Source organism: Centruroides sculpturatus, unplaced genomic scaffold (genome assembly GCF_000671375.1).
Source record: "Centruroides sculpturatus isolate CEXI.00-Female unplaced genomic scaffold, Cexi_2.0 scaffold1610, whole genome shotgun sequence".
In the NCBI taxonomy this organism is placed as follows: Eukaryota; Metazoa; Arthropoda; class Arachnida; order Scorpiones; family Buthidae; genus Centruroides; species Centruroides sculpturatus.
This window is the reverse complement of record NW_019385734.1, coordinates 61,380-89,101: the sequence shown is the minus strand read 5'-3', so window position 1 is coordinate 89,101 and position 27,722 is coordinate 61,380. Positions and strand designations below refer to the sequence as shown.

The following is a 27,722-nucleotide window of genomic DNA, read 5'->3' as shown; positions in this document are numbered from 1 at the left end:
TGCTGGTCGAGGAGGACATCACTCACAATGTTAGTACAGTGCCAACTGTATCCTCTTCAAGTACTATAAATGTAAAAGCAGATATTCTCTTATGGACTCTCAGTTGTGCTTTGGCATAAGGCTAGTCGGTAACTTTTTGTTATTTGCAGTTTTGTAATATTTGCAAATATTAGTGTTAGTCAGTGCACACTGCAATCTCTGTAAATTGTAAATTCCTGTTCTTTGTGCCTCACTGTTTTGTCACCTGTGCCCTGTGAAGTCTGGAGGAAGCATTGTATCACTTGTTCTGTTTTCAACAACCTGGTGTTATGTTTTTGCTTCAGCTCCTCATTGTTACCCTCTGGAGTCAAGGGAGCATTTTCTTTGTTGCCCCATCCTGATTGGGGGCTCCTGTGATTTCATTGGGGGAAACCCAAAGCCAATGGCTGTCCTAATGTTTTCCCTCGTTTCAAAGTGCTGAGCATGTTTCCTGTTTCCTCATTGTATGTATTGTACTTTTATTGCAATTCTGGTATCCCATTCTCCCCACCAGGTAAGTGGGAAAGTATATTGTCACTCACGTCCTCTGTGTCTGGAAGGAGCATTGTATTTGTTGCTCAGTTTTCAGTCATTTGGTGCACTGTGTATAGGTGTCAGTTCCTAATTGTTACCCCCTGGAGCCACGGGGCCATTCTCTTTGTTTTTCCATCCTCCCCATCAAGTAGGAGGGGCTATACATATGCAGCCTTGAGGGAAATCTCAAAGCCAAAGGCTGTTTTAAGATTTTCTTCCAATTCAAAGTGCTGAGGCTTGCTTACTGTTCTCAAGTGTATTGCATTTTATTGTAATTCTATTGTGACTCTGATTGTTTAAATAAACGGGACCTGGTGGCTGCTCTGAATCTCATATTTTTACACTTTCCTATTCTTTTCTTTCCTTCTTTCTTCTTATTTCAGCTAAACTCTTCATTCTTCCTTTTCAAAAACTATGCCTTAGGGTTAGGCCTTCTCTCCTTTGAAAAAATGTAAAATGTCTATATATACTAATCGGGCTTTACAATGTTTGTTATATTTATATTCAGAATAATTTAACTGTTTAGAAATATTTTACTTCTGAACAATGCCTAATTATTTAATTTCACAAATTTTTGTAAGATTGTGTCTTAAATGTCTGAATATAGAATTTGAAATATGTATTCATTCATAAATGATTATAGAATTATTTAGAAGTATTCATATATTTTTAATATGAATAAAAAACTTAAAAATTGTTACAAGTATTGTCATTTATTGAATAAAGACAGTTTAATTTAAAAGTGCTTTAATGGAATTAGATCTGCCTGTAGATTTGTTCTATTAGTGAAAGAAACCTTTAAATCTAGTAGTATTTGTTTTGATGTTTATTCAGACCTTTAGAAAATTCAGTTTAGTTTACAGAAACATTGATTTTTTAAAATCTTACAGAAAAAGAAGTGTTTCTTGGCTAAATATGTAACTGCTTTACCATATTGTATTACATTATATAACATTATTTTATCAAAATTAGTGCAAATGATAGTATAATTTAGATATAATTTGTGAATTTGAAATGAGTTAAATAGTTGATATATCATAAAAATTTATAAATTATTTACTCTTAGTAAAGTTTATATTATTAATATAAAATCTGATCAGTAATTTAAGGTTGAATTTAGTTTAGTCTTTAGAAGAGAATTAAATGATAATTCAATTTTCAAATGTTGAGTTTAATATTAATATTAAATAAATGTCAAATTATCATGTTTAATTTTTGACATTGAAGCTTAGAAGCATTGGTATGCCATTCAAAATTTATATATATTTGGTGTGGATGTGTTTGGGGAATATGTTAGTATTGTATAGGGTGTGGTGCAAAAATCCGGACAAATTACACAGTTTTTTCAAACATATTTTTTATTGCAAAAAGCAAAAAGGTTTACAAATTTTTTTAACCATATTGTTTGTAAGGCCATAAAGAATACATTTACTTAATATATCCCCTTCCTGCTCGAATTACCGCCTCCATTCTTGGTCTGAAGTGTGTGCAGGTGCGCTTTAATGTGTCACGGTCCATATCAGCGAATGCCACATCAATAACAGTGCTCAATGATGTGACATTTAGATGTCTGGACTTGTTAGTGACACTTTCAACTACGCTCCATACATAGAAGTCCAAAGGATTCAAATCTGGGCTGTTGGAAGACCAGAATTCTTTCGACCAAAATATGTTGATGATGTCTGACAATCAATTTTGCACCAAATGACTTTTAATTGGTAAGACTTGTAGCAGAGTGTTATATTATATGTTGTATAATGCACAAGACTGACAAAACTTAAATTATTATTTATTACTACTAAAGAGGAGACACTCGTGATGGGCTTTATGACAGACAACTGACAACTAATCACTTTCGTTGGCCACTGTGTGTCATCACCAGTACATATCATAACACGCCCTTTTTTTTTTTTTTTTGAAAATACAAACATTAACAATATATACTATGTTTACAACTTTTGTGGACTTTCATCATTCTCAGTAAACGAAAATCTGCGAGGTTTATTTATCTGCCTGCCTGAGCGGGTTGTCAGAACACGGGGTTGAGCTGAGACAGGTTCAGTTGTTTTGTCAGGTTCTGCTTGACTATTTGCCTGCTCAGGAGTAATTGGACTAGATGTAGGCATGCTGTTAATTGTATCTTTTATTTTCCAAGTTGGCACTTCTGTTGTTCTAGGAGTCTTCAATAAGTGATGTCTGTTTCTTCTATAGTGAATTCCATCTGGTGTTTTAATGATTTATGTTCTGGGCATCGGGCCAACTTTGACAACAGATGCAGGTGACCATGGTTTTTTTGGACTCTTTTTATAGTATACTTCATCACCTTCCTTTAAAGGTGATAAGACTTTAGTGTGCTGGTCATAATAGGTTTTTGCTTTACTCACTTCTTCTGCACGGATTTTGTTGTAGTGTTTTATATCTATGACTCTTGGCCTCAACACAGTTTCGCTGACAGGNTTTCTTATGCAAGCAGCTTCAATTATTTTATTTTAAATTCTTTAATTGTTTTAATAATTAAAAAAATTAAAAAATGACAACAAAACACAGAATAGCAAAAAACACATTACAGTGTTTTGTTGTCATTTTTTTCATTTTTTTAAGTTGCTATTATCCAATTTATTTAAAAATTTCTTATTTTTTTCAAGTTACTTAAAATACTCAAACCTCAGCAGTAACATGTGATATTAGCACTAAAACTAACATTTTCAGAGTTCTTTTGCATCCATCTTCAGGTTATGCAGTCATTGGAATGTAGAACAAATAATAACATGTAAGTGCTAAATTTTAAACAGCACATGAAAATCGTCTTTTAAAAAATGTTCAATACAAATGTCATTATATGTCCAACAAAAAATTTGTTTTACATTTGAATGACTGCAGAACCTGAAAATGGAGGCTTAAGAACTCTGACAACATTAGTTATAGTGCTAATTTCAAAAATTACTGCTGGAGTTTGGGTTTTTTCCAAGACAAACCATCTTGAATTTTAGAATTTATTTTTTATGGGAAAGAAAATAAGCATTATAATAGACATCTAAATTATATAGAGAAGATGCACTAGTAACATGGACAGATACTTTTTAATTAAAACCTGAAGCTATTTTAACATAGCCCNCTTGGGATAGTGTGGACTTGATGTTCTGTGAGTTATGTCCCAACACTTTAGGAATAATCTAAATTCTTCTGAATTGAAGGGTGGACCATTATCAGAAACAATGACTGCAGGAATTCCATGACGCGAAAAGATTGCTTTTAGATTTGTTATGACCAGCTTAGCATTATTGGAACTGACTGATACTAATTCGAAATTTTTAGAAAAGTAGTCTATGACTAGCAAATAAGTAATATTATTATAATTAAAAAAATCTATGCCTACTTTTTGCCATGGCAGGTTGACATGCTCATGTGGAATAAGAGGCTTTGCATTGTTTACTCTTCTGAATTTAATGCAAGCGTGACATTGTTCTACTTTGTTTTTTATATCGACATTTAAGTTTGGCCAATATACAACACTTCTTGCTTGTCTTAGGCATTTTTCGATGCCCAAATGACCTTCAAGAATAATGTCTAATATTTTGGAACGAAGACTTAAAGGAATTACAAGACGACGACCTTTAAACAATAAACCCTCAATGACATGGAGTTCCTGACGTATATTAAAGTAAGGTTTTAATTGACAGTCAAGCTTGTTTCTTGATGTAGGCCACTCAGTAAGACAATATTTCATAATGATTTGAAGATCTGCATCCATCAGGGTCGCTAGTTTAATCTCCTCTAGATGTTCAGGAGATACTGCAAGATTAGTCATCAATAAGTTGGCATGTATACGGAGATCCTCCTCTGGAGAATCCTCTACGTCGGGTGGATCTACTGGAGCCCTACTTAAAGTATCTGCTATGAACAGGAATTTGTCCGGTTTATATGTAACACTCAGATCATATTGTTGCAGATTCAGCATCATACGTTGTAGATGCACTGGCAATTCAGACAATGGTTTCTTAAATAACGTCTCCAAAGGTTTATGATCAGTTTCCACAATGACCCTATGACTGTAAATATATTGACGAAATCGATTACAACCATACTGAATTGCATATAGCTCTTTTTCTATTTGTGCATAACGTGACTGACACTGCACCAACTGCCACCTTTGAGCTATCCACAGACAATGTTAAAGGCTGGTTGGGTTGGAAATAAGTTAAGACTGGTGCATTGCTTATTACTTCCTTTAATAATTGAAACTCTGACTGCTGTTTCTCTGATCAATGAAACACTATATTCTTTTTTTAACAATAGACGTAGGTTGAAGGTTTTATCAGCTAAGTTATCAATGTAAGATCCCAAATAATTTACCATTCCCAAAAAACGTTAAGTTCCGTTATATCCTTAGGTGCTGGTAGGTGACATATTGCACTAACTTTAGCTGGATCAGGACACATTCCATTTTGACTAAAAATGTGACCTAAATACTTGACTTCTTTCATTAGAAAATGACACTTATCTTTATTAAACTTTAAATTGATTTGACAAGCTTTTTCTAGGACTTTTTGCAGTATCTCGTTATGAGATTCTAATGTTTGACTATAAATCAGTATATCATCAAGATATATCATGATTCTTTGTATGTCTGAGAACCAATCAGTCATGATTTTGTGGAAAATTTCTGGAGCACTTGACACACCATAAGGAAGACGTTTAAATCTAAATCTACCAAAAGGAGTATTAAATGTAGTTAACTTCGAACTGTTTTCACTCAGTTTTATCATCCAGAATCCAGACTGTGCATCTAAAGTTGAAAAATACTTAGCACCAGCTAATTTTGACCTCAGTTCTTCTACAGTTGGTAATGGATAATGACATCTCTTTATTGCTCTATTCAGATTTCTTGGATCTAGACAGACTCACAATGATTTATCTTTCTATTCAACAATAACAACTGAATTTACCCATTCGGTAGGCTCACTTACTTTTGCTATAACATCTAAAGATTGCATACGTTCCAGTTCTTTTTTAAACCTTTCGTTTAACATAAATGGTATTTTCCTAGGCGGTTCTATCACTGGTACTATATCTTTGTAAACGGATATTTCATATTCTCCTGGTAGACAACCAAGACCCTCAAATACATCTTTATACTGCGACAGGACTGACTCATGATTATTGATATTAAATACTCTTTTGACTAAACCTAGTCTTTGGATTGTAGGTAGCCCTATAATGGTCTGACTATCAGTATTAGTAATTACAAAATGAATACTAACTGACAAATTATCATTGATTACACCATTGACTAACACCACTCCCAAAACTGGTATATCATTTCCTGAGAATGACGTAAGCCTTACAGTTGTGGGTTGTATTTTTCTAGCAATTTTTAAACTTTTATAATTTCTTATTGACATTATATTAGCCTGAGCACCCATATCCAAATTACATTCTAACACTTTGTTATTAATCTTAAGTTTTAGGATCCACGGCTCACTTAACCAATTGTTATTACTATTAATAGATCTAATGACAGAGATCCGACTTATTACTATCATGGTCGCGATCATCACTAACATTAACATATTTTACTTGTCTAGTGCGACAACATTTCACATAATGACCTACTTTGTTACAAAGCTTGCAGCCAGCATTTATAGCCAGACATTTATTTCGGTGTACCTGTCCACAACGCGTACATAATAATTGATTGTCCTGACCTGTTTGATGAAACCTTAAGAATGACAATAACGATTCTCGATGACCACCTAAGACTTGTCTTCCTTCCGCTACTTGTTGCTTTATTTCGTAGATTTCCATGATGAGTGCTGTTGTGATTGGACTTTTTGACTTTGAGTATCTGTGCATCACTGTTCTTTTCAATCTGCTCCGCCTGACGATGAGTAATTTTGATGCTTTTGGCTATGCTGGTGGCCTTTGTTAAGGTTAAGCCTTCTTCCTGAAGTAGCCTAGCTCTGATGACTTTATTATTTGATGACAAACCTACAATAAACATGTCTCGGACCAAACTCTCTCGGAGACTATCGAACTCGCATGTTAGGCTTAGGTTCTTAAGTGCAGTTACAAGGTCTTCGATTGACTCGTCTGGTTTTTGTCTTCTGGTCAAAAAATTATATCTCTCAATCGTGAGATTAGTTTTAGGTTTGCAATGAGACTCAAATTTTTTTACTACATCCAAATATTGACAATTGTCCATATCCAAGTTAAAGGAATTGAAAACCTGTAACGCATCTTCTCCCACAAAACGTAAAAATATTGCGACTTTACGGGAATCAGTTTCACTTTCTAAATTACTAGCGTGCAAAAATATTTTAAATTTCTGATACCAGATTGACCAGTTATGAGCTAAATTTCCTTTTAATAATAATGATGGAACTGGTTTGTCAGATAGTTCCTGTTGACCACTTAAACGGGATAAAGTTAAAGATGGCTGACCTGCGTTACTGACCGGTGAACTCATTATTTCGAGCTGCTGCTAGTAGGAAAACGACGACGACGACGACTATAATTCTGACACCATGTTATATTATATGTTGTATAATGCACAAGACTGACAAAACTTAAATTATTATTTATTACTACTAAAGAGGAGACACTTGTGATGGGCTGTATGACAGACAACTGACAACCTAATCACTTTCGTTGGCCGCTGTGTGTCGCCACCAGTACATATCGTAACACAGAGGTCCTCTTTGACGATTCTATGCATAGTTTTCTTGCTCACATCAACAACTGACAACAATTTTCAGATCAACTGACCTGGATCCTCAAAAATCAGCTCCTGAGCCCTTTGAATGATTTCAGCTGTCTTGACAATGCACTTCCTTGGGTGAGTTTTCCTTGCCGGTGTTGTAAAACCTTTGTTGGACTTCTCTTGTACTCATTGTACAGTAATACTTCGACTTACGCTACCCCGACTTATGCGAACCCAGAGTTACGATTTTCAAATCTCGTCGATTTGTCTTTTGTTTGAGCGCCACGCAACTCTTGATTACTCACTCCCCCCACACTATTGTTCAGCTTACATGTTCAGACGTGTCACGCAGAATCGATGCATAGCTACAATTTATTTTGTGTTATTTATTTCTGTGTTTGTTATATCTACAGAGACTTGAGAGACTATGTGGTGATTTCTTGTAACTGTGAATGAATCAAAAGATGAGATAAGATTAATGAGAACATTTATTAGCTTACATACATTTGACTTGGATTTTACACAAATTGCGAAATTATACCCTGACTTATGCGAATTTGACTTACACGGTTATTGCTCGGTCCCACCTGTCGCATAAGTTTGGGATATTACTGTACTTTGCGATGACATCATACACAGTCGATATCGGGTACCTGAAAAACCGAATGATTTCTGCTGCTGAATGCCCAGTGCAAACACTTTTGTTAATCGCGGCTCTTCGGTTATACTTTGTACTTGGTTTCAACATTGCAACTGTTTCGAGTTATGATGATTTAGTATATGTGTCAAACTATTTGAATGTCAAACATGACATCTACCTGTAGTATAGAACAACAGGAATTTGAAATTGAATTTTGTCTGGATTTTGGTGCCCCGCACCATGTATAACACATCAATAGAATGAAACTTTCTCTAGTTCAATTTTTGCTATACAGTGGGTGATTGGTTAATGAACATAATCCTATCCAAGACTTTGTTTATTATCTAAATTGTTCATTAATCGATTATCAATTTTCGTAGGTTTTTATGGGAATTTGATTAATTCATTCTGGGGACCCCAAAAAATAAAAAATATATACATTCTTACTACATTTTTTATATGTGTAATAATAAAAATACATATACACAGTCTTGCGTTTTTATTAGTCATGTTTTTTTCCATTTGTGGGGTTAACCCCCACAAATGGAATCTGTCTGATATCGATTGCTTTTCTCTCTTCTTCAGGATTTTTCAGAAGTAATTAATAGCATTGTAATTTTAGAGATCTCAAGCCTATTAATCTCAACCTGGTTTGGATGCCATTGTAAGATCATTGTTCTGATATCTTCCCACTTCAAAAAATCTTTAATAGCAGATATCGGCATTAATCCTCTTTTTCAGAAGAAAAACATATCTTGCTGAGTTTCTTGGCATTCTTCCTTCAAGAGTTCTTGGCGTTCTGTCATCAGATTAGTTTAGATTATGAGCTTTTCAATGTTCTTTATTTCTCAGATGTGATTTTTGTTACTCCTTTAACTGATTGAGTCGTCTTGATTATACTGTTTCTTTTTTAGATAAGGTTGAACTGCAGCCTACTGTAGACCTGTTCAAGCCATACTGCCCAACAACAACAGACATCAGACATCTGTCCACTCTCTACCTTTGCTATTATACTCTCATCTTTTGAAAATAAAAATTGACACAAAACTTAATGAGTGCCCTCCCAAAAGTATCACGAATACTATAAAAGAATTGTTTTTGTCAGAAAAATAAAAGGCTGGAATTACAAGGGAGAGTTTCAAAGTTCAGAGGAATACTATTTGATCAGTATATATCGGGTTGAGCGTTGATGGCGTCATCTCCCGCACTTCGAAAAGTTTCAAATTGTTGTGTGAAGACAAGGGAAGACTAATCGATATTCATTATTTTATGTCTGTTCTTGTGTTTGTTCTGTGAGGTGTTCATTGTCTGAATATAAAAATCTTTTGTGAAAGTTGTCGTTATCTGATTTGTTTGTTAACCGAACACCACTGTATATATTGTGTACACACACACACCCCCCACAAAATAAAACTTCTAATCTTGAATCTCTGCTTAAATCAAAGTGGATTGTTGGTTTTGGCAAACACCGTGTTGAATGTATTTTCAATAAGCTGAATTAGTCAAACTCAGCAGGTTCCAACCAATCTAAGTTTACTAAGTTATGCTAACCCTTTCAGCACAAAATTTTATAAAGTAGTTTTTAAAACAATTGGGTAAGCAAGCCAATGAGAAGTTGCCAATTTTTGTGGAAAATTTGCTAAATATAACTTTCCTATAGTCCTGTAGCATCATCAAGCACCTATAAATTTGGCTCTTTTTCTTTTTCATAGCAAACAGAGAAGGGAAACTGCAATTACTAAAGTCTATTTTAGCATTTTGTCTTTTAATTTCTATTGGAGAAGGTTTTATGGGGCATTATGAAACACCACTTGTAAGTACTGGACTGAGCATTAACCTCTGTTAGTATATTATGGACTGCTTTATAACATTTATGGCTACAGATTATTGAATCAATGCCAAGTCATCAGGTTCAGGCTGCTAAAAAGTGAACCAACCAAATATTAGAAGGATTGTTGCAATTCAATGAACACTCAATGGATAAGAAATGTATGTTTGAATTTAAGTTATTTATTTATTTAATTACTCTTCTAAAGCTAAAGTATAGAGAATTAAAAATTTTTAATAGTTGGAATTTGGTAAAATATTGTGCATTTATTTTGTATTATTTAAAGCAATAGATACTTTTAATTTATATTTTATTGATCAATTTGAAATTGTTTTTTATTTTAATAGGAAATATATGAAAAACTTATTAGTGAAATGCATGAATATTACAAAGATGAAAAGCCTATTCAGAAGATCATTGAAGGACAATTATATGCTGCATATTGGGATAACTGTTGGAATAGGATTCGTGCAGTTAATGTAATGGAAGAATTGGTAAGTGTTTTAATATAATTGCTTTTTTACACAAATATAAAGATCGATAAACCTGATTTTTAGATTAAAGCCAAACAATTGCCAGATTACGTCAGGCTGTATTAATGCTACTAACCATTAATTAAATTAATATAGCAATATAACATTAATATAGCCAAATTTAATCAGCAACTATATGCTTTTCATAATTTAAATATTTTCCAAATTCATATATTTTTATACATATTTAATATATTTTTAATGTTAAATTAATTACTGTATTCTCAACCTAGAACCATGTTTCTAGCAGTCATGTTGGAAAATGAGACATTACTGGGCCATGGAGGATTTTGAGGAGCAATATCAAATTTATAGCCAAGCATATTGAAATGAAACTTTAGCAATATTTTGGTGACTTTTTGACCATATTTAATCATAAAGCACTGGCAATGCTGAATATAACTCTGATGTCACTGGACATCATATATTCATTTACACATTAATCCTTGTGTTTTTCTTTTCTATTTTCTATTGAAATATGCTACAAAATAGTAACATATGTTTTTTTCACTATTAATGTATATGAGGGAACTACAAAGATAAACTATGGCCAGAAGGGGAACATTAGAAAAAACAGGTTGAGAATTACTGATTTAAATAACTCTTTCATGTTATGTAAAGTACATTGTATATTTAACTAAAAATTAACTGCATTTAACCATTCATATTTTGACTCTGCAATGCTCTCATTGAATTTGATTGAAAGATAAATTTTTGTTTGGTTGAATTTTCTAATTTTTTTCATTAATCATAAATAAAATATATTAGATAGTTTTTTAATCTTTTGATGAAGTATATAATTAGCAACATTTAATACAGATGTTTATTTTAAAACCAGTTTTAACTATTGCTATATGTATTTTCCTATTTTTTGGATTTGTATTTAGGGTCTGAGATTGCAAAAAATTGAGAGGATCAAATGTGACCCAATTACAATATTTTCCTGTGTTATATATATAACAACTGGGAAAATAAAAAGATTGATAACTGCAACAATAGGATATATTTTAAAAGAGATAAGTTTACACACAAAACTAACTTCAAATGTAATTACTAATTAATTGATATTAGATTATATAATCATTTTAGAAAAATAATGATTGGCAAAAATTTTTTAAATGTGTATTCAGGTCATTTTTTCAATTATGATAGTTTTATAAATGATTTTTTAATTACATATCTTGTATTACCAGAAGTCTTGAAGGTTATCTTTCATGCCATGGTTAGTCATATATGATTTATTTCATATCTTTCAAGACAACTGATGTTTTTATTTAAAATGTTCATTTATATCAAAGTGTAGCATAATATGTTCTGTGAAATTGATTAATGTTAATTAAAATTTCTTTAATTTTAAATTTAACTTTAAATAACATTAATAATAATAATAATAATAATCAGCGCAGAGTCCAAACGGTTAGGAGTTGAAAGTTGAAATTTTATACATGGTTACGGTACGTCACGAGAACGCACACTAAGAAGGGATTTTTTCTAAATTCCCCCAGGGGGGAGGGACAGGATTAAGGCTTTGACAATGGAAGTGTTAAGTAAGAATGGAAGTGTTAACTGCTTTANTAAAGAGGTAATGTTTGTATGTATGTAAGTTTCTTTGCAGCAGGTAATCTCCGAAACTACTCATCCGATTTCAAAAATTCTTTCACCAATATTTAGAATAGAACCTCAGGGTGGACATAGGCTGTATATTATTCCGTTAAACATTCATATAAATTAAAAAATATAATCTAGGTTAAGGCTTTTATGTCCAAAAGATGGCGCTACAAGTACGACACCCTAAGTTTGCTTTTCTGTGAAAATGAACTAAAGCAGATCATCTTCTATCTATCTATATTAGGGGTCCCCAAAGTGGTCGATATCGACCCCTTGGGGTCGATAAGAGTTCTCCAGGGGTCGATTAATACACGAGGGTCGAAAGGGGGTCAATTAATATCAAAGATGATCAATTAAATTGTCTAGGAAAAAAATAGAATATTCCAATAAAAATTTGAAATACTGATATGATCAACAACACTACTGACTATTCTAGTTATAACTTGAGTTTTGCCTTAGCTTACGCCGCTTAAGCTTGTGTTACTCTGTTTTCACGCACCTGGCAACTGTACTAGTGTTGCAAACATATTATGAACTCTGGTAGTTCATTATACACAGACATACATTCACTCTAGTTGGGTTGTCACTCTAAGTATTTTATATTTAAATGTAGATATTTTGTCCTTTACGGAGAAAATATCGTAATATAGTACAGAAGCGTTTGCAAGAAAAAATGGCCTTTCAAGTAAAAATGGAGCAATTTAAATCTTCACTGGCACAATCTGATTTTAAATATTTTTCAAACTTGCGAGTACTAAAAGAAAATGAAAAGGTTCCCGACCCGTTAAACATCTTGATAAATTAAGATAAGACTTTAAAGCACGTTTCGAAGAATTGGAGAATATGCATGTTTCCAAATGGTTTGCTAATCCATTTGATGTAAAAATAGATAATGAAGGTAGTGAACCTGGCTTAGAAGATGAATCGAGTGAAATATGTGTAGATCTCGAATCTAAAGCGTTGTTTAAAAATAAAAACCTCAGTGAATTTTGGAGCAATAACAATANGAGCATTCTAAACTAGAATTCTTTATTAACTTTCAAATGTAATGCTTGAATTTGAAGCAGGTTTCTTAAATAAGCCAAAGACGTTTGTATGTGCTAATAAATTACTTTGCTGGAAAAAGTGTGTATGGTGATTTGTGATTCAATTGCATCTTTTATTTATATCATAATATTTTTAATGCTAATAGTGTCATTTAGAAATCTCTCTCTCTCTCTCTGTTAGGTTCAGATCTGCCAGATTTAAATCTGACAAAAGCCGGATTCTTTTCATATTCTGTCACTATTTGACAGAAGCCTAAGAAATGTTTAATACTGATTCAGTTAATAAAAGCATGCTTTATAATAACTTTAATGATTTTTTAACAAATTTGAATTGATAAATTAATTAATTATTTGATTGTGTATGAAAAAAATTTTAATTTATAATAATAAAATTGTGAATTATTTAAAATTCCAATTTATTTTGAAGGACCCAACATTTTTACTAGTAAGTTTTAATTGGAATGAATTATGTTAATATATGGGTATCTCTTGCTTAATGCGGGATTTGATTAACATGTGAAATTAATTGTGGCAATCCTTTTATATACATGGCATAAGACTTAATTTATGTGACTTTACCAGCTGTCTTTACTTAACATAAATGCCATCTTTTGATATATGTGGTAGGATCAAGGGATTAATTAGTTGTGTTAATCAAGGGATACCTGTAATTAATTTATCTGTGTTTTTACTATTTGTTTCTGTTAACATAACTTATTTGGAATTTTATATCTGTTGAAGAGCATCTGTTGTTAATTTATTCTAGGCAATAAAATGCCAGTTATATGGGCTCATAGATTATGCTGACAACAAAATCATGCTGCATCATTTAACGGATAAAGATTTAATATTAGGAAAAACGCTAGTTGCTGAAGTTGTTAATAGGTAAATTTATTTAAAATTTTTGATAATTTATATATAATTTGACTGGAATATATTTTCATTATCTTAACTAAACCTTGAAAGTTTATTCTGAATAATAAAATGTAAGAAATATACATGCAAATTCATAAAAAATTTTTTAAAAATATGTTAATGATATGCCTGTATTTTTTTCTAAATAATAAGTGATATTCAATTGTGGTATTGAAATGAATGAAATAAGAAATGTACAAATGGTAGGAATGTGATAATTTTATATAAATTTCAATCTGAATAATAATAAATTTTCATAGGCAAATAAAGTTTTGGCTTTTTTTGGCATACATGCCACAATACATAACTAAATATTACTGAATGTTTTCCAACAGTAGAACATTGTTTGTTAGTTAAAAATACTGATTTGTATCTGGTGAAAGAACATTCAACATCACAGGAGGTAATGGGAGCATACTTAAAACATAGTTTCCTAGACTGTTAGTTTTTCTAGGGTTACTATAGAAGCATTTTCTTTACCTCTTACTACACCTGCAATAAGCTTCAAATGCAGTATATTACATCTATTGATACAAAAGCATCTTTGCTAGTCACTAAATTTTTTCACCTTCTGACTATTTCCAAAGACAAGAATTATGAAAGATGCAAAATTGCATCACAAAGAAAATGGAAATCAGTTTGAATGTATCAGTTTCTCTCATATCTGATTCTTCTGAAATAACAATCGTGCTACATGTATGAGGAGAGAACTCTCCAAAAAAAATTCTCTTTTGGATGGTGGGCTACTTCTAATTCAATCTTTCTGTTTAGGTGAATGTTCAATGAACTTGTCTGCATCTATTTTCCAGATGGCATTGTTGTGAAAAGCCATATTTTGCAATAGTGAACTTCTTTTCAAAATTTTTCTGTTTTTCTATCTATTTTTTGATGTGAGAGGGACTGTGCATTTGTTCCTCCGGGTTAAAAGATTAACTATAATTTTTGTCTGGAAGTTTTGAGAAAGTTGCATCAAGATCTGTGGAAGAAACATTTTTCACAAATCTTGATACAATCTTCAGTAACCTTAAGAAAATCATATATACCAAAAAGCTATTGTGAAATTTCTCATTCATTTACTTTTTTAAGTGATCTTGAAACTTGATAATCATTTTGGCAGAAACATTTTATGCATTTTGGTGACTTCAATTTTTTTGTTTTTAACTTTACTTGTTTTAACATTGGACTATGTTCAAGCTTCAGTTTTTAATTAAAAATTATTTGTCCATGTTGCTAGTGCATCTTCTCTATATAATTTAAATGTCTATTATAATGCTTATTTTCTTTCCCATTGAAAATAAATTCTAAAATTCAAGATGATTTATCTTGGAAAAAACCAAAACTCCATAATTAATGTATCTTGAGTTATGGCAAACAAATGAGTAGGTTTCCCACCATGACAGCACTTTTACCTATACTTTGCTGAGTGTTCAGCAGTTTTTGGTCTGAAACAGTATGACCTTGTGCTTCACCTTCCTTATTTAGTTGATCTTTCTCCATTGCAACTTTTTTGTTTCCCCAGATGAAAAAAGTTCTCTAAAGATAAAGATCTTCTGATGTGGAAGAGGGGAACCAAAAAATGGCAGAGAGCTAAAAGACATTAAAATTGATGAATTCAAAAAGTGTTTTAAGCAGTGAGAAAAAACATCTTGATAAGTGCATTTCATCAAACAGAGAGTACTTTGAAGAAGGCAACTCAAGTTTGAACAGTAAAAATAAATACATAATTTTTTTATAAACAAATTTTAGTTTTTTCTTTTTGCAATTAGTGACCTCTTCTCCATGAAGCTACATAACTACATTTTTTATTGTTTCAAAACTATGGCATAATATTTAACAACATTTAATCAAGAGCTCCATTGAGTAATGGAGATACCAATGACTATGAATTTTCCACAGTTTCTATAGAAGTCACATGTAAATTATGGACTTACAGAATATTCCTCTAAAAACAGCAGAACGATCATTTACATTCTCAAACAAGTGTGCTAATTTAAAAACACATTTAGGTGTTTTATTCATATAGAATTGCTAGTATGCTGAATCTCAAATCAGTCAGTTCATACCAATACTGTGGAATGTAGGCTGAACAGATGAATATGCCTATTTTGCAAGTGGCTAACTAGGGGTCTGTTTAAAAATTGTTCCTATGCACTTCTGAATTTCATGGTTGTACTAAAACTGTCAAAAATGACTCATGCTTGCTTCTATAAGTGATATGTGATTATCTGACATCACAATCAAGCATACTGCAAAAGCCCAAGTAAAAGGACTGTGTAATGTGTTTATGACATAGACGAAATGGTGGATTACATCAATTATACAAATTTTATTCTATCAAATGATAAATATAAAATTTATTTTTAAAATCCATTACAGAATAATTTATAAATGAATATTCAAAATTTTAAGAACTCTACAGTTAAATGGGGTTTTTTCTATTTATATATTTAATTACTTTAGATTTATTTTATAAATTTAATTATATTTTTTTCTATATATATAAAATACTTGGAACACTTAGTCATGATGATTTTATTACAAAATAAAAAAATAGAAGTAGCAGCACAGGAAATAGATGAATTATCAGAAAACTTTTTAATTTGGGCAAGCAGGTGAAGCTCCTTAATAATAATATCATCTGAAACAAATTATAAAATTATAATTTGAAAACATTAGATTAAGTTCTAAAACAAAATTAATTAAGCTAGTTAATCAATAGTTTATAGAATATCTTAAAATTTGATTAATGACATCATATCAGAAGTGGATGAAGAATTGCTTCTCTGCTCTCCAATTGTTACATATGCTTCTGTGCTACCGATGACCCTCTTCTGAGGTTGGCATATTTAGAATGGTAACTGGTTGTAGTGGGAGTGGAAGATTGATAAATTCATGAATAATTCCACTTTTTTTTATCCATATTGCTGTATTTTCTTCTTGTATTCTCAGCTACTCTCTGCATTGTATGTGAAAAATATTTTTAAATGTTCTCATTTACACTTTTCAATAAAAGTACACAACTTCTTCATAACAGTTGTAACAAAAAAACAGAACTTTATTTTCTTCACAATGTGAACAACACTCTGGCACCTGACACTCAACAAAGCATGACACTGACTCTCCACATGTCACTGAAATCAGTACTGACACACACACAAAAAGAATCTACAAATTTCTTTATTCCCTTGTTTTAAGGCAGGAAAACCTCACCCACGTTCTTAAGGGATTACAAAAGATATTTCTATGTCATGTGACAATTTTAGTTTAGTTTCATAACTCAAACATTGAAATGAATTTATGTCACATAAATTAAATTCACACAAAATCAAATAGTAAATCAAACTTAACATCACATGTAAGTCATGTAACATGTACTATTTTAGAATATCACACACTAACTTTTTGACTGGCCTTTTTCATTTAAGTGCAGCACTAATAACAAATAAAAAAACAGAATCATAAAGTGTCATTTGGTCACATCACACTTGTTTAATGATTAAACAGTTTTATAATTGTTGTTTCATTGACAACTTCCATCAGAAGGAAATATGTTTTTCCACATCCATTCATATTCAGTTTCCATTATCATGTTTGCTGCTGCATGATTTGCACTGTTCCTCATTTCATCAATACTAAACAAAATTATTTCGTTTTTTACTTCTCAATGAATTCTATTTATTATTTCACAATAGCTTTTTGGTAGATATGATTTTTTTAAGGTAAATTTATCTGGGATATGCTTTCTTGTATATTTCTTTAAAAACCTTTGAAAACATTGTAGTTCTGTAGCATACTGAAATACGACAGTGTGAAGGTGAGGGTAAGATTGATAAGGACTGTACAAATTAATAATGTACAAAACAGATTTAATCAGAGAATGATATAATTCTGAGGTTCATTTACAATTAAAAATATAGATGGGAAATTCATCGTCCTTTCTAGCTTGACACAGGAACGAAAAAAAAAAAACAATCAATTGTAACTTACGTGGCGCGACAATTTGGGATCTTTTAGGTTAGGACTAGTACAAATATTCTTACAAAGACGATGATAGTTGAGTCCTCTATGTGATGTCTCTCTCTCTCTCTCTCTTGCTATGCTGATTCCCACTTCCACGTGGTTATTCTTTTCTTCCTCTTTCTTTCTGCACTTCAACTTGATTCCTCTGTTGCAGACTGCACATGATCCAGGAGAAAAAAAGTACTCTCACACATGTGGCCCTTCCATTTATAACCCATGCCATATACATGACAATGGTAACACACGTCAGAGCTCGGGCTAATCACGGGCTTGCACCACCACATCGCAAGATGTGATACATATTTACGGAATAAATTACAACATACCCTGATACGCAACAATATGAAATATATATATATATAATGAAGACATTACATATACTTAGTAATAATCACTACAACATGATTATTTAGTTTGATAAGAAGGATATATATCTGCTGACTGGAATGTTGAACATAGATCTATGTTAAATTGAGATATCTTATCTGTAGTGATACTCAAATTATTCCCGCTCTTTAAAAATTGAAAATTTTGACTATAGAAACTAAGTTTGTCTTTTTTTCTATATTTATCCTTTTCATTCCAGTCCTGGAACCACAAAAACAGCTGTCTTCTGTGTACAATTATGCAAATAATTCTAAATTGCCCGAAAATCCACCAGAGGACTTTCAGCTTATGTGACTATATAACAAGAGTGGTGTCGAAGAGTTTTTACTGATTTTTAATGTTTGCAGACGTTGTAGCCTATAAGAAATGGTCAACATCGAGATCATTTTTAATTGTGTGTGAAGTTTTTTTGATTGCATTTTCCTGTTATTTTTAGATGATTTTTTTCTTCAATTTGCCAGCTGTTTTTGTGGTTCCTGGACTGGAATGAAAAGGATAAATATAGACAGAAAGACTGAAACTTAGTTTCTATAGTCATAATTTTTAATTTTTGAAATAAGTTAAAATAATCCTGGGCTTCTATGTATTCCCACTGTTACTTGTCAACAAACTGTCATAAACCAGCTTTGTTTTTAAATGTTGCTTACTTGAAACAGCTTACCTGATCTAATTTTATTTTTTCATATATTTACAGAAAAGTATTTTTCCATAATTGAAATTAGATTTTTCAAATGTATATACCTACAAATTTAATTTATTAGCTTTTGTTGGCACCATGTTTTCAACTTTGTACACTGGCTACTTGAAATTATAAAAGACTGAAGTATTTATTCATGTTCCTTTATGCATTGCACAAATTTTAGATATTTTATTGTTGCCAGATCATGGGAACTGGAACTCTCCACATTTGTATTCTACATCACATTTTTTTAAAATTTGTAGAAAGTGTCATTTTCTATTTCCATTATTTTGATGCAGTGTATGTCATTAATTTGTTTTTAATATTTAGTCTTACTACTATGTCTTATAGCAAGTATAGTGATCAACCCATTTTCAGGTCCTTTGTACACATCTGCAGTTACTCTGTACACCTGTGTATACCTACTCCGTCCTATGCTTGTAAATGGGTTAAAATCTAGAAAATTTAGATTGTGATGTTATTCTTATATAATCCATTTACATTTTAGATCAGTAAATTTAATTTTCTTACTGTTTAACAGGTCTTTCTTTTTTTTGTATGTGGATAAAAAGCCAAATGTACAAATCAAAAAATTGATACAAATTAAAACGTTTTGATGTTGAACAACAAAAATAAAAAAATGAAAAAAAAATAGTAATATTTTCGTCATTCCTAAAATATTTCATGTCATTATTTGCTTAATATATATAATCATTTCATGCACAAAAATGCTTATTTTGTGGAAGATATGATCTCATTGACCTATTTGCATGCAATATATTGTAATATCAAAATTATATCAAAATATACTTTCATGGCATGGCTCAAAAACTTTATAAAGCCATGAAAAATTTACTTTTATGCATTTTTTTAAGATATAAAGATGTTTGGAAAGATATGCATTTGCACGAACTTCCAGGCCTTACTTATATTTTTGTTTTATATGGTAGATCCTTATTTTGTGACTGCAAAATATGGATCTACTTTTGATTGCCTTCTATTTTTTTGATTATATGAAATTATATTTAAGTAAATTTTTATCATGTAGTTCAAAATTATTTCAAGAAATAGAATTTCAATTCAAATTTATGATACTGAGCTATGGAAAATTATGTAATATTTGTTTGTTTAAGAACGAATTAATTGTAAAAGTGGGAGTTTATTGTATTTGATTTCAAAATATTAATAATTTATTTAATTACGTTACAGAGAAGAACCAATTTCTTTAATATTATATGATACATCAACTGAGGAAGATATCAATTTGAATCAGTATCTTATAGAAATAACTGAAAAAGAAACAATAACACCAAAATTACCAAAAGTGAGTATAATGTAAATGTTTTAATACTATATTGTATTACAGGAAATATTAATGTTTGTTGGTGCTGTAAAGAGAAGAAAAATGGTTTTATATAAAAAATGTTTGACATAACAATCTATTAAATATTGGGCCTACCGGAAAGTTCTGTCTGTTTCAGTTACAACAAGTTTCAACAACCATGCGCATATTCATTTGATGCATATTTGGCTCTCTGTTTTTATCACTGAATATATACATACTTACCTAGCAAATGAACTAAAATGAAGATGATTCATGTTAGTATTAAGTGAGATGTGATCGTATACACATGGCTACTGATAAAGTTCATTTACGCCACTGTATTTTGTATGAATTCCAATAAGGTAGAAATGCTGCAGAAGCATGTAGAAATTTATTGAAAGTGTTTGGTGAAGATACAGTTTCTGATAGAACATGCAGAAGATAATTCGAAAAATTTCAAATAGATGATTTCAACCTTTCTGATAAGTCATGCTCTGGGCAATCATCTTTGATCGACAAGAATACTGTCAAGATCATGTTAGAGCAAAATCCTTTTTTAACAACATCGGAGATTGTGGGAAAGTTTGACTGAGCACAACAAACCATTTTGAATCATATTCGGATTGGTGTGGAAATATTCAAGATGGGTGCCACATAAGTTAAGTGAGAAGAATCTGAATGATCGAGTCATCATAGGCACATCTCTGCTTGCATGGAATAAAATCGAACCTTTCTTGTACCGGATGATAACTGGGGATGAAAAGTTGATTACCTATGAAAACATTGTAAGGAAGAGGGCATATAGTGAATCCGGAAAACCTGCCCCTTTATCTCTAAATCAAAGTTGAGCCTGAATAAGAATGTTGTGTATATGGTGGGACATTCGAGGACCAATACATTTTGAGCTGTTAAAACCAAACAAAAAAGCTAAATTCGGAGCACTACTGTCAGCAATTGGATAATTTAAAAACAGCACTCCAAGAAAACAGGCTGGCGATGTTCAATAGAAAGGACATCATACTGCTTCATGATAATGCCAGGCCACATACTGCTTTGGGGACTCTTCAGAAACTCGCAGAGCTAGGCTGGGAAATTCTGTCGCATCCACCATACTCCCTGGACCTAGCACCCTCCGATTATCACTTGTTTCTGTCCTTACAAAATTTTTTGCAGGGCAAAAAATTCAAAAAAGAAGATATCAGACAAGCACTGGTTCAATTTTTCACCTCTAGAGATAAGGCATTTTTTAAAAATGGAATATATAAATTGCCATCACGCTGGAAAGAAGTCATAAATAATGATGGAAATTATATTATTCAATAAAGTCTATTCAAAATTTATGAAAAATTTATTATTTTGTTTTATTCTAAAAACAGACAGAACTTTCCAGTAGACCTAATATATACAATTGAACCAGTCTATTTTGAATCTCATGGGAACAAGAAAAAATTTGAAGTAGACATTCGTACACGGTAAACAGTAATAGGTTTGATTGAAGGTATTAATATAAAAGCAAGTACATACCTGCCTTAGATATAAATAAAACATTTTTACATATCTTAACATTAATAGTTTGTAAATAGTTTCCAGTACCTGACTTTCTTCAATCAATAAGATGCATTGTCTTAGCCCACCAGTGGTCAAGTGGATAAACCACTGAACACTAGTAGTTGGTTATGAGTTTGCATTTTGCCAATAGACTCACCATATGAAATTTTCTGGGTTTTCTTCACATATGTAACATTTAAACATGTGCCAGTTTCCCATAGAATGTCTTCCAGGGAGCATTCCCCTTGGCAGATCACCCATATGTCACATTGCCATAAACAAGTTAAACAAATCAAACAAAACTTGTGTTCAATTAGCATTGATTCAACTACATACTTTATTGCAAGAGATGTTTCTCAACTACAATTTATACTATCAAAAAAGTTGCTGAGCTTTTAAACTGTAATTAACTTCAATCCATAATTTGAGATAGAGAGGTTTTAGGAGAAAATTTTATGAGATGTAAAATGTATCGAATTTAAGCTGAAAATGCAAGGGGAAAAATAAATTGTTAGATAAAGTGGATTTTAAGATAAATGTGTTTGAGATAGACAGGTTCAGCTGTATTTTGAATTTAATTGGATTAATTATTTTTATTTCATAAACAACAAAATATTAATAGATACTAATTGATAGTATATTTGTTTAATACAAGGGCTGTTTCTTTTTCAACCTCCATGGTCCATAAAACAAAGACAAGAGTAAACAATAAAATCAATTTGTTACCATAAGTTAGATACCAACATGGTTACTTTTTGACATAATCACCGTGAAGATTGAGGCATTTTTCTTATCTGTGGACGAACTTTTCCATTCTCTCTTCATAGAATGTTGCCGCCACTGATTTGAGATGGCCTTAACGACGACATTTTGAAGATCATCATTAGTCTCAAACCTCTGCCTCCCAGCCACGTTTTCATTTCAGGAAAGAGGTAGAAGTCTTCACCACTTTTAAACAATCAGCTTAAAGCCCCAGTTTAGCACCAAACAATTTCCTCCTCTTTTTTGAACAGAAAAAGTGGCTAGGCAGACAGGTTTGAGACTAATGACGATTTTCAAAACATCATCATTAAGGCCATCTCAAGTCACTGGCAGCAACATTCTATGAAGAGAGGATGGAAAAGCTCATTCATAGATAAGACAAATGCCTTAATCTTCACGGTGATTATGTCAAAAAGTAATCATGTTTGTACCTAATTTATGGTAATAAATTGATTTTGTTATTTACTTTTGTATTTACAGTATTTTATGGACCATTGGAGGTTGAAAAAGAAACAACCTATGTATATGAATTTTAACTAAAAAAAAGTTGATACTTGTTATGTCTTTAAATGTAAATATCATTTTTGATAATGCAGAGTTTTGTAATTGAAAACTTTGATTACTAATTAGTAAATTAATAAAAATTAAAAGTAATGATTAAATTCTACATGCCTCCTTGTTTATTTTTATTAATGTAAATTTTTTTAATCTATGCATTATAAACTTTATAATTTTTGTTGTTACAGTTTTAAACTAAATTATAATTTTGCAGATAGGTGGTATAACTAAAGTTTATCTTAGTCATGTTGATAACAATGGTGATATATATGTGCAAGTAGTTGGACCTGCATTAGAACTATTACAGAATATAATGAATGAATTTAATACTCAATGTGAAGTAAGTGGATTATACAGTATAAATATTAATTTTATTATATTGAGAGTATTTTTTTCTATAAAAAAGTTTATTATTAGTATATTTTTATTATTAAAAAGATCATTTAATAAAACTAACTTAAAATTATATTTAAGGTTGTAGATTGAAGGAGGAATATCATAAATTCAGGAAAAAATTACATTTTTCTAGTTTTGTAATGTGTGTTAATTTTTACACAGAGAGAATGATATTGGTCTTTCAAAAACATTAAAATGAAAAAATATCAGAGTTAATGTGAAGTTTATATTTAAAATCTATAATAATTAACTATTGATGGATACAGTAGTTATTTTTATCTGTAATAAATACAGGGATTTTCAATGTAGGTTGTACTGATATGTCATGCAGCCTATACCTTGTTGATTAATTAGGAATGATAAACTTAGTATATACATAGATTTTATTCACAGTTATTTTGTTTGAACAGGAGTGTGTATGCATATTTATCTCAAATTGAATTTTTTTTCACTTGTGATTAAGAACCTGAGGCTAAAATTATTGGAAATTCCCATTATATAAAGTGCAAATTAATGAGGTTCTGTTACAGTATAAATATTTAAGAATAATTAATATTATTTTAAAATTATTTTAGAAAATTTTAGAGAATGTGAAGTCCTTGAAAATGGGAAAAATGTATTGTATCAATTATTCTAATAATTGGTACCGAGCAGTCGTAAAAGTAATGCCATTTGAACAGAAAAATAAGGTAAGTTTAAATGAATATGTTGTTTCAGTAACAAATTAGTTACAGTTTGCTTTAATAAATGAAATCTAAATATATAAATGAGGATGTTTGTTTGTTTGTTCTCTATGCATGCCTAGGTCATTTGACCAATTGCTATGAAACTCGGCAGTTATGTTCAAGTAACTCTAACTTAGATAACATTGTATATATTATCCCAAAATATTGATAGGATTTTTATATATCAATCAATTTCTATCTACTTTTGATATTTTTAAGATACTAAATATAATACTTACAAAAAAGAATATAATTTTAAAAAGTTTATATTATATTCACTTAATTACTACAACAATGATATAGCTCGAAATAGATGCATTATTATGCCAATACTGCAACAGTAGCTTATAGCACTTGCCTGCATGGATTGGAGTTGTGTTTTGCTCCTGTACATCTTACTTTTCCTGTTAGCAATAAAGTCATGTTGGTTATGTATCTAACTCTGTTCAGGGAAATTTCTGTATTGAAATAACATGACTTGCAGTGCAAATTAGAAGTTCTTATATAGTTAATCTGGTCCTTGTGCTCATTAGCATTCCACATCTGGTCTAAATCTGGTCTTCATCTATCTAACTCCGTTCTCGAGATTGAGGAAGGATAACTTTCAAAAGTTTCTTTAACTCAGGTGTTTTTGCTGAGCTTAACTTTTTCAATCTGGTTTCATCAGTTATTATTTTTTTTTATGGGATAACATAAAAGCAATTATTCTTGCATTTTTACAATATTATTTTTATTTTAACAAGTCTTATATTAAGTCTTTCAGATGTTAATGTTAGCAACTTGGATCACATGTAGGCCCATTAAATCTATTTAATGCAGATCACTTTTCAAACATTAATAGTTGATCAGTATTAATTCATAGTTGTTGACCATTCTCTCTTCCAGGAGGAGGTCAACTACTACTATTTATCAAATTAACTTCAACTCCCTTCTTTAACAGTCCCTTCTTCCTTTCTGACGCAGAAGTATGGTAGTATTCAAAAAGGAAAATTATATAATACAAGGCTATCATCAAGCACAAAATATGTTTTTGATGGTTTTCAAGGGTGTTGAGTTTAAATATTTGGTCTATTTTTCAGAAAATTTGATTTGTTGCCAGATTACTGTTTGATATTTCGTTGTAAATGGAACAGTTTGCTAGAGCTTACATTAGAAGAAAAAATGATATAGTAAGAAATTGAAGATATCATATTTTCAATTGGTGTCTACTTGACCAATGAAATTGTGCAATTTCGTACCAACCAAGTATCACAATAAACATGACAATAGTAGGCTAAAATAACTAAACCTTTTATATGGTTGTTTTAATGTTTGTTATGTACTATAATATATTTTGTAGTATTTGATTTATATAAGTACAAATGTTATCTTATGTAAGAGTTTAGCACACCAAATGCCCAATCTAACACATTTTAAAAATTCTTTAAATTGTGTACAGTTGAGGAATAAAGAATTTTTAAAATGTGTTAGATTGGTTTAGTGCAATAAATCCTTACATAAGATAACCTTTGTAGTTATATAAATCAAATACTATAGTACAGGTTAACCCTTGTATAACACAGGAGTTATGTTCCAAAAAGTTGCCATGTTATGTGAATCCGCATTATATGAAACAAAGAACTAGTACAAAAAGGGGGGTTAGGTTCCAAAAATTAAAAAACGTTGTTATATTTTCATAATTAAGATAAATATCTTTATTAAAACTTTCTTAAGAAGTGATACATATTAATATAAATTAAACAGTGTTTTCTTTGTCATCACTAAGCACTATTAACCGAGGGTGTTTTCTTTTTGGCAAAATATCCTTATCCTCTGAGCATTTTTCTGCATTATCTTCAGATCATTATCTCTACCTTTTGCAAAAAGTTTGTTATTTTAGATTGCTTGCTTTTAGTTAAAAGATCTTTTATAAATTTCCTTTATAAAGATCTTTATAAAGCAATTATGGAATAAGGGAAAAACATCTGGCAACATTAAAATCAGAAGTGTCAAGATCTGGCAACACTGAAGCAAGTTTCGAGAAGGACCACGTGTATCGACAGAAATGTGGAAAAAGAAAATTTACATACTTAAGTACTAATAAAGATGACAGTCTTCATGTGAGTTGGGAGAGAGATCAAAATGTAACAGGTGACACAAAGACTTCCTGGCTTTTGGTGTAAGTCACCAGGTTAGCAAAGGATCCTCAAGAGAGCAAGGAACCCTTCATTTGACAGAGAACAGATCTGGTAGAAAAAGAACTGAAGCAAGGAACAATCTTTGCAGAAACATTCAATCTTCTTTTCAAGCATTAATAGATACTTATGAAAACACTATATCAAATGCCCATTCAAGTTAACTAGTTTGATTTAACATGTAAATCCCCATTCTAGATGATTGGGGAAAGAAAATGACTTTGGGTTATTCCAGTTCTAGTTAACCTGGTCCCACTGTGTTACATTTTGGAGATTATAAGTTGAGGTGAGGGGAAATAGATGAAGTAGGGGGTCATATCTTGTGTGGGATCAGATTTAATGAAAGTTTTACTCTTTATTATCATTTACAATTTTTCTATGAAGTTACTCATATCTCAAAAACAAGGCTTTTCACCTTTCACAATAATTAATATTAAACAATTTTTTAATGAAATTAAATAAACTTAATAAAATTTTTAAAAAAATCAAAAGTTGTCATACAATATTATTCATCATATTTTAATTAAAACATTTTTAAAATTTTTATTCCATCTTTAACTATTGCTAAGTAATAACTTTGAATTAACTTATCTAAAATTGAAGACTTTCTTTGAATTTTTAGGTGATTTATAGAATTTATGTAGTTTGCATTGTAATTTTATTTTAATGTAAACATTATATCAAAATGTTATGTCATTAATGAAACTTTTTTTTAACAGGAAATAGAAATGCTTTGTGTTGATTATGGAAATAGTGCTTTTCTGCCAGTAACAAATATTTATGAATTGGGACAGTTAAATGACATTTTGTCTGGACTTCCATATCAGGTTTATATTATGTTTTGATTGACAAATTTTGAAATTTTCTGATATATATATATATCAGAAAATTTCAAAATTAGTCAATCAAAACATAATATAAACCTGATATGGAAGTCCAGACAAAATGTCATTTANATAATAAATATATATAATTGAAATAAATTTTAAAGTTAAAAAATAGATGTTTTATATCATATAGTGCAAAATAAATGTTTCTAAATTATTTATTTAAAATTTATTTTTGTATTTATATTGATAACTGATGAATGAATCATAACAGATGGTTTTACTAAAATGTTTTCTTAACTGATTTCATTTTGTAGGTAGTGACTGAAGCAACAACAATGAATCCTGCTAAAGTAGAACTGTTTAAAAGGATAGAGCCTTCTGATGAATTAGTATCAATTAATCAAACACTAGCTCTTTGCACTGATATTTTCAGGTAGAGAATTCAAATTTAATTTTTCTGTTCTTTAGTTTGACTTCAAAATGTTAATTTTATTAAT

At 30.8% G+C, this 27,722-nt stretch overlaps 2 protein-coding genes across 2 annotated transcripts; one reads left to right on the top strand and one right to left on the bottom strand.

Moving 5' to 3' along the window:
- Positions 1 to 5,976: 5,976 nt before the first annotated feature.
- LOC111641646 lies at positions 5,977 to 7,544 on the bottom strand. Its single transcript, XM_023387847.1, has one exon. It carries the CDS (start codon positions 7,016 to 7,018, stop codon positions 6,206 to 6,208), a length of 813 nt encoding a protein of 270 aa, XP_023243615.1. The 5' UTR covers positions 7,019 to 7,544; the 3' UTR covers positions 5,977 to 6,205.
- Positions 7,545 to 13,647: 6,103 nt separating this feature from the next.
- On the top strand, positions 13,648 to 27,662 carry LOC111641647 (tudor domain-containing protein 7B-like). Its single transcript, XM_023387848.1, has 6 exons — positions 13,648 to 13,792; positions 20,118 to 20,232; positions 23,315 to 23,440; positions 24,072 to 24,185; positions 27,115 to 27,222; positions 27,540 to 27,662. Exons 1-6 carry the CDS (start codon positions 13,725 to 13,727, stop codon positions 27,660 to 27,662), a joined length of 654 nt encoding a protein of 217 aa, XP_023243616.1. The 5' UTR covers positions 13,648 to 13,724.
- The last annotated feature ends 60 nt before the right edge of the window (positions 27,663 to 27,722 follow it).

What these genes read in the sequence shown, in the direction of transcription:
- LOC111641647 (XM_023387848.1), top strand. Translation starts at nt 13,725, where the DNA reads ATGCTGCATCATTTAACGGATAAAGATTTAATATTAGGAAAAACGCTA. An exon ending in TAACACCAAAATTACCAAAA is followed by an intron (nt 20,233 to 23,314) that starts GTGAGTATAATG and finishes ATAATTTTGCAG; the next exon opens with ATAGGTGGTATAACTAAAGT. An exon ending in CATTTGAACAGAAAAATAAG is followed by an intron (nt 24,186 to 27,114) that starts GTAAGTTTAAAT and finishes TTTTTTTAACAG; the next exon opens with GAAATAGAAATGCTTTGTGT.
- LOC111641646 (XM_023387847.1), bottom strand. Translation starts at nt 7,018, where the DNA reads ATGAGTTCACCGGTCAGTAACGCAGGTCAGCCATCTTTAACTTTATCC.